This window comes from Hipposideros armiger, unplaced genomic scaffold, assembly GCF_001890085.2.
Source record: "Hipposideros armiger isolate ML-2016 unplaced genomic scaffold, ASM189008v1 scaffold_4, whole genome shotgun sequence".
Taxonomy (NCBI): Eukaryota; Metazoa; Chordata; class Mammalia; order Chiroptera; family Hipposideridae; genus Hipposideros; species Hipposideros armiger.
This window is the reverse complement of record NW_017731354.1, coordinates 3,361,325-3,369,298: the sequence shown is the minus strand read 5'-3', so window position 1 is coordinate 3,369,298 and position 7,974 is coordinate 3,361,325. Positions and strand designations below refer to the sequence as shown.

General features: G+C 39.2%; 1 protein-coding gene across 1 annotated transcript in view; it reads left to right on the top strand.

The window, feature by feature from the left end:
* ITFG1 (integrin alpha FG-GAP repeat containing 1) overlaps window positions 1-7,974 on the top strand; it is a 140,160-nt gene that overhangs the window by 57,287 nt on the left and 74,899 nt on the right. The window contains exon 10 of the mRNA XM_019643283.1: window positions 6,288-6,369. Coding sequence (XP_019498828.1) covers window positions 6,288-6,369 — 82 coding nt within the window. The remainder of the gene's footprint in view (window positions 1-6,287; window positions 6,370-7,974) is intronic.

The window sequence follows — 7,974 nt, the reverse complement described above, 5'->3', positions numbered from 1 at the left end:
CAGATTTTTGGTAATTTTTAAAATTTTAGTGTGTATATTTCCAGCTTTATATTAATGATGAACCACACACAAAAAATGTAGTTTTATATGTGAATACATTATCTGTCGTATGTCTCATGTCTCTTGACAAATGTGATGAGAAAGCTGTTACTGCTTTGCTTATTCTGCATCTATTTTAGCAAAAAATACAGTTTTAAAACCCTCTATAGAAATCTTTTAGCTTTAGATACCACATGTTAGAAGTTAAAGAAAGTCTTGAAATCTGCTTAGAGCCTTCTGCCATTAATTAGTTGTGTGACTTGTAGGGTTTCTATCTTGGGTATGTTACAGCCATCCATGAGTACACTTTCCAGTTGGTGGAAGGAGTCATTTTGACTTATTCCCTGTTGGAGCTGTCATGACATTTTCTACTCTGTAATTCAGAAATCATTGATTTATTTTTGTTATTGAATTCAGTTCCAGGTTACAGATCAAAATATTTAGCCAATCTACTTACAGTTTTTTCCCTCCATCTATGGAGTACCATTCGTCAAATCCTAAATTGTTGCTTTCATTTTTCATGAACAAATGTTTCAGCGTTTCCTACTACCAGCATTACAGTTACAGTGAGTCCTGGAAGTGAGAACTCTAAAGGAAAACTACTGTCCTCCTTGGAGTTATGCATTTTTCCCTTTATTGCCTACCTGCTAAGCACATCATACCACTGCCCTCAATCCACACAGCATACTACAGGGACAGAGGGGAAAGAGTAATATAATTAACCCTTGCAGTGACCCCTTGCAGTAGCCAAATTATGTTCCTTCTGTCAGTTTACAAATAAAGAGAAATAATGCAAGAGATATTGAGTTTCTTTTCTGAAAACTGTAGATCATGCAGTAAGTGGCATGGTTCAACTAGATATATCCATCTATAAAAAAGGACAGTAGGGGTCACCACTCACATCTTATACTAAAATAAATTCCAAGTGAGTCTAAGACTTAAAAGTAGAAATAATGTCTCAGGGTACAGTGAGTAGGAAGTGCCTTTATAAGTTATAACCAAAACCTAGATGCTATATAGGAAAATATTAATAAATCCTAGACAAAAGAATTTTTTTAGTGTAGAAAGGACTCCTACAAATTGGTGAGAAAAAGACCAACAACATCATTATTAAGAAAACAAAAAATAAAAACCACAATGAAATACCATTTCACTTAGAATGACAAAAATCAAAATATTGGATAATTCACTTGTTGATACAACCTTCCTGGCAAAGGTTCTCAAAGTGTGGTCCAAAGTATGGACCCCTGGGGAGGGGGGGGAGGCAGGACTTCCTGCAACTCTTCAGGGGATCCACAAGGTCAAAACCATCTTCAGAATAATACTAAGGTTCCATTTGCCTTTTTCAGTGTGACACTGTTGTGATGATGTGAAAGCCAGGGTGGGTAAGAGCTGCTTGCCATTTAGCAGGAGGCAAAGCAGTGGCCATCCACATAATTAGCATGTGCGATATTCTTCACTCACAGTGTTAAAATAAAGGAGGAGAGAGAGGAAGGAAATAAAAATAGTTTCGCTTAAGAATGTTTTTGATGAAGCAGAAAAAAATAATTTCAACCCTTGAGTACACACCTTTTTAATCCTCCGTGTCCGGAAATAGGAAGTATGCGTAAAACACTTCTGCTGCAGGGTGTTGAAAAGCATTGGTGCCACTGAGTAACAAGCTGAACTACTTTTTTTCTTAATGTAACATCATTTTTTACTTGAAAGAACAACTGACAAACCTGGTTATTCAGACTTGTGAATTTGGTTTACATTTTCTCTAAAATGAACAAAGTGAGCTTGTCACTTCAAGAAAACAACTGACGGAAAATTGCCAATCACAAAATTTGATTACTGTACAATTTTTTTCTAGCACTATACACCTGACACTTATATAATGTTATTAACCAATGTTACCCCAATAAATTTAATTTTTTTNTTTTCATTTCCCTTATGACTAATGATGCTGAATGTCTTTTCATGTGTTTGTCATATTTTCTCTAGTGATATGTCTTCCAATTCGTTGTCCATTTTTTAATTGGTTGTGTGTCTTATAGGATTCTTTGTATATTCTCAATACCAGTCTCATATCAGGTGTATGATTTGCAAATCTTTTTTTCCCAATCTGTGGTGTGTCTTTTCATTTTCTTAGAGTCTTTTGAAGAGCAAAAGTTTTAAATTATTGTAAAGTCCAATTTATCAGATTTTGCTTTTATGGATCATGATTTTAGTGTCTTATCTAACAAATCTTTGAATAACCCAAAGACAGAAAGATTTTTTTCTGTGTGTCCTATATGTTTTCTAATTTTACCTCTTACATTTAGTTCTATGATCCATTTCATGTTAATTGTAAATAAGTCTTGAAAACAATATGTCTTTTTCCTCAGCTCAGAGTACTATATTACTTAGATCATTTTCTGGTCATAATATTTGTGTGTAGGGAGAGGAACGCCATAAAATGGAGCGCATTTGAGAGATTTTACTAGTATTGACTGATGATTATTTGCTGTAGCTCAGAGTGAGGAAGAAGCTTCAGGAATTGCGTGGTTGTCCCGGTTGAAATGACATAGACCCAAGTTCCAGCATTATAATCCAGCTGACAGTTCTTCACCCACATAAAGATGTATAATTTGCCTAGAAACAAGTCTTTAAGAAATGAGTCATGGGGGGAAAAACTGAAATTACTTGTTCTAGGATTTTTTAAAGGTTTATTGCACCTAGATGCAAGTGTTTAACATAGAATGAAATGTATTTTGTGTAACCATAACTCATCATTATTACTTCATTTATCAAGGAACTAAGAAAAAATATATTCCCGTGTTAAGGAGAAGGTCTTTGGGTGGGAGCGACATTGGTGGATTTCATTATCCTTTGCAAAATCAGTGATCAACCAGATGAAAGCTTTTTCACATGCTAACACTATTATTTCACAAGACCTGCTGGGGGGGCCAATATAGAAACAGGGTGAATGGCATGTCCTAAATGTTATTGCGGATATCTAAATTAATAAGACACTATGTAATCTACAGTGAAGCCATGCAGATGTGGCTATCACAGTTTGTTGACTTTTGAAATCTAAATTTGGGCCACTGTGTTTTTCAGAGTTTACTATTGCTTAGTAAATACCCAGTCAGTGATGCAGGATACATTTGTTTTCCTGGCTAAAGAGCAAGGTAAAGAGGTCCAATCCCTTAAAGCAACAAAGGGCCTCGTGTCCACTCCGCTTGTTTTGTGAATTAGAAGGATGAGCGTAGGGACTAGCGCAGCGTGCCGGGAGCCCACAGGCCAGGCAGCTCTGGGTAAGAAGCCCGCCCCTCCTACTTCCTTCATGAGCTTACGAAGCTACTTGGCCATTTTCTATTGTGATGAATACAGTGTTAGTAAATAGAATATTTTAGAACAAGTGTTCACATTTCTTACAACTGAGCTGATAAACTCAGAAGATAAAAAGTCCCACTGGAGGATGTATTCTCCATCACTGGCCCCTGCCTTCAAATCCAGGGAAGATCAGTATTCCCCAGTGGTTGGCTAGGTCTCTAATCCTGGTGAACCCTTCAGAATTACACGTCAGTTTCAGGAAGGGAAGGAGGTAGCCTTGGATAATAGACTTAGACTTGACTTTAAATCCCAGGTTTACCTGCCACTTAACTACCTTCTGCCTGCGTGATGAATATTACCAAGCTTCAGTGTCCTCATCTGTACAGTGAGAATAATAGTACTTTCGTCATGGTTTTTGTCAGGATTAAATGTGATAGTGTATATAAAGGAGCCTCTCCTAGGACTTAGCAGATGGTAAGGAATTATCTGTTCTCTTCCTCCACCCAGAGCACACCCCTCCTGTGTACCAGAGTGGAAAACGTTGTGTGTTTATGGAAACTGAGACAGCTGCTCGTCTAGATGTGTTCTCCCCTTTTTCTTCCGTGATTTCTTTTCAGTGCTTATGGACACAATTGGAAAGTGGGTTTTTTTGTTTGTTTGTTTGTTTAGCTGCGCCATCCTGCCACCTGTTGGCAGCTCAGTGGCAGCTCAGCTTGGGCCGGGAATCCAACCTGCGACCCTGTTAATCAGAGCTCACACTCTTGAGCGAGTGCTTAACCAACTGAGCCACTTGGCTGGCTCCTGGAAAGTGTTTATAAAGGTGATAGTAAACGATGTCTCAATTGTCCCATAGATGAGTTACCCCTCAAAGTGCTCTGGCACCTTTGAGCACACTGCTGAGCTAATAAACAAGGTGGTTGAAAAAGCCCCCATCAGTATTCTGAAGTTGTGCTTGACTTCTGCCCCAGTCAGTACCTGCGTCAGGCCATTCTTAAACCAGAAGCATTCCTAGAACCTGTGCGGCTGAAGGGACGCGTGACAGGGTCAGGTCTTGGCTCTTCCTCTGTGTCACGCTGGACAAGCAACCTAGCCTTTCTGGGCCCAAAATTTCCCATCTGTTAAATTCTGAAGGTCAGGAATGGACATCGTTTTTAAGGCTCTTCATATTTCTAACATTACCTACTTTGAAATNCAGAGGAGGGAGCAGAGCTTGAGGCCAGGAGGGGGCGGAGATGTGAGTTGGCGACTCTGGCTGGCAGGTGAGAGGCTCTCAGCTCGTGTGAAAGGATTGAAAGGAGCTGCCAGGCTCATCAGGGGTGGCTTCAGAAAGGGCGTGGTGTTTGAAATAGTGCAGATGAGCAGGATTTTAGTGGTTGGAAGAGAGGAAGGCCAAGAAGTGGGCAGGGAAATGCCCAGGAGACACAGGACCCATTCAGAGAGTGGGAAGTGGGCGGTTTGGGGCAGGACGTGGAAAGGTTATGTCTGGAAACATTTCCAGACGGACTTATTAAATTCAGCACCTTCAGTGGGCAGTTCGTTCACTTGAGTCAGTCTATGGGCTGCTCTCCAGCTTCATGTTATATGAGGCTGATGTATTTTAAGAGCGATTTCCTATTCACTCTAGCATCATTGTATCCCCTCTGCACCCAGTGCTCTGAGCTTTCCAAAATGCAAGAGCACCTGACACTCCAGTCAGAAATTGAGCAACTAGGATACGTCTGTATGTAATTTCAGGTACTCCGTAAGACTGGAAGGGAGTCCTAAGGTTTAAGACATTTAGGTTAATAAGATTGCTGTAGAAAAATCACTCAAAAAGTACATCAGGTACTTTACTGATGGTAGGGGAGACATGTTTCTGCTTGTGGATAATGGATTGTTGAAATGGTTGAAAAACTTCCTGTCACAAGACGAATCTTGCTCGTGGTCCTCAGGCATTCGGCTTCATGCTTTCAATGTTGTAATGCCTTTCTCTGTAGATGTCAGAGCGATTGCTTCAAAACTAACTTGCAGGTCTGTAGTAGACAAACCCTTAGAAGAACAAAGGAAGAAAGCTACTTTAAAATATATAGGTATCCTATACAAAGTAAGTAGGAATCAGAGTCAGTGTATCAAGTAGTCAACAGAGATGTCAGTAATGAGAAGGGATCTCTATATAAACTGAGAGCGCAAAATCTCAATGTCAGTGATGTGGTTTATTTTCTCATGTAGTAATCAAATTATGTAAAAGAAAGATAATAATTTAAAGAAATGCACATTATTTTTGCAAGTCAGATGTGTGCTGCTTCGTTTTGGAAACAGTACCTGAGACAAAGGATCTCTGCTGGGTTCTCCTTTTTGTTTAGCTTACACCTTTGTTTAGTACATGGCAGCTGTTGTAATCTTTTCCTCCCCTTCTCATTGAAACATCAACTTGAGTTGATAATAAATTGGCCCTTTAAGAATCAATATAGCTCTCATCTCATTTGAGTATCTTTTCTTAATAGTTCCCAACAGATTCTCCCCTTGAAATCTGTAAAACATGGGATCTTTGCTACTTGCGTGTACCACGTATAGGTTACCTTCGGCAATTCTATTTTCCTGATTTATATCTTATCGCATAGCTGGACTGTGAGCTCTTTGAAAGTAGGAACTATTTTTTATAGTTCTGTATATTTCCAAGACCCTCTGTGGTACTTGAAGTAGAAGACACTCAGCATGTCTGCAATCATGACGATGATTTATTAAAGGATGTCACACCAGAATTGACAGCAAAGAAAGCAGTCCGGATGCACCTTTATCAACTCACAGCAGTTTCCTTTGTTTTAGGATACAAGTGGAACGGGAAATCGGAGTAATTTTTGTGCAGTACAACAAAAGCCTTTAATTATTTCCCTGCTTTAGTTAAAATGCTTTATTTTACACTTGATGAATGAATTATGATGGTCTAATCCAAAAATGTCTGCCTTTAACAGGATGGAAATTTCTCCATCAACACTGTATTTGAAAAACCTCAAAATATGATGGTGGTTGGACAGTCGGCATTTGCAGACTTCGGTAAGATTGTTTTCATCTTTCACATTCTCCCCCTCTCTCTGACCTAGCCATGTTAATTACTCACATCAGAAAATCGCTTTAGTATCTTCAGAACTATTATATTATAGATTTAAAAGATGCCTATTCTAGTATTATATGTGGCATGTGGTCAATTCCTCAATGCAATAAGGAGCAACTCATGACATGGATGTTTAGATTATAGTTTGAACCCAAGAGGTTCCCGTTTGCAAGAAAGTCGTATATATCCAGGTTAGGGAACCAAAATAACTGGCGCTGACCTGACCTCTTTGAACTTGAACGCTAAAAATCATCTTTCTTTACATCTTAATGCCGAAGAAGAGTGACATCTATTAGGAATTCGCTACAAGAGGACGTATGAGTCTGTGTTCTCCATGGCTTCTATACAGTAAACCAAGTTCACATTGGTTAGGAACTTCCAAAACATCTGTGGCTCTTTCACTGTTTGTCAGGGTTATAATTAAAAGGATTTGGGTATTAGGTGGGCAAGTGGTCTCAATGACCACCCCCAAAAGGTGAAAGCTCAGTCCCTTCCTGCTTTCCCTTTATTCCGCCAACAAACACCGCAGCCTGTTCCGCAAAATGCAGGTGACGTGTCACCACACCCGGAGGCCTCCGTTTCTCATTTATGAAACGAGAATGACGGTGATATTGTGCCGACCTCACAGGGCATTTGTGAATAACACAGTGTAAGGAGAGCACGGTGCCGGGCACACAGGAAGGGCACAGGAAACGGTTGGATAGTGTGAGTCTTTTCGTTGGACTCACCTGGTTTTGTTCCCGCCGCTGCTCTTTGCTCAGCTAACTAAGCCAGCTCATGGTCCCGCGTCCCAGAGCCGGACCCCAGCACAGCTAAAGCGGGGGGTTTGCTGCTGGTGTTTGATGGGGATTTCAACTCGAACCTCCATGCTGTATTGTATTTTCAGTGTTACTTTGATCTTCGGCAGATTTCTGGTGCCTGATTTATAGTCTTTAATGGAAATTGTCAAGTGATAGAATACATGAAATTATTTTTTAAATTTGCTGATTGACCTGATTAGCTGGATTAATGACAAATCCCTTTGCAAGTCTCTCTCTAGGACAAGTATGTATGCGTTATATAATCCTCGGGGGGCTGACAGACCTCCCTTAATCCTTGGCTAAGAGCCTCCAAATTAAAGTTACTTGTTTTATGATTGTGTGTCTTTTATGATAAAAGCCTTGCTTTTCACAAAATTATTAGTAGCTTTACTTTAAATTTTTTAAAATTGCAGTAACCATAAACATAGACATTTACATGTTGAGGTTTCTTAAATGTGCAAAATATAGGCTATAGTCAATTAAGAAACGTAACAATATTTCTCCCCTATTTTTAATAACTAGGTAGTATATCAGTAAACTTTTAATGTATCAGTACCTCACAATGTCTGTGTAAAAGTCCATTTTTCTTAGTTGGGTATTATGAAAAAAAAAAAAAAAAGACTGCTAATGAGTCCAAAAAGCAGATAGCATTGAATAAGTTTATAAATATTAATATACAAAATATGCACTTTCCTATACATTTGAATACGTCCGTGAATTGCATCCTTCCCTCCATCCCTGTCCCCT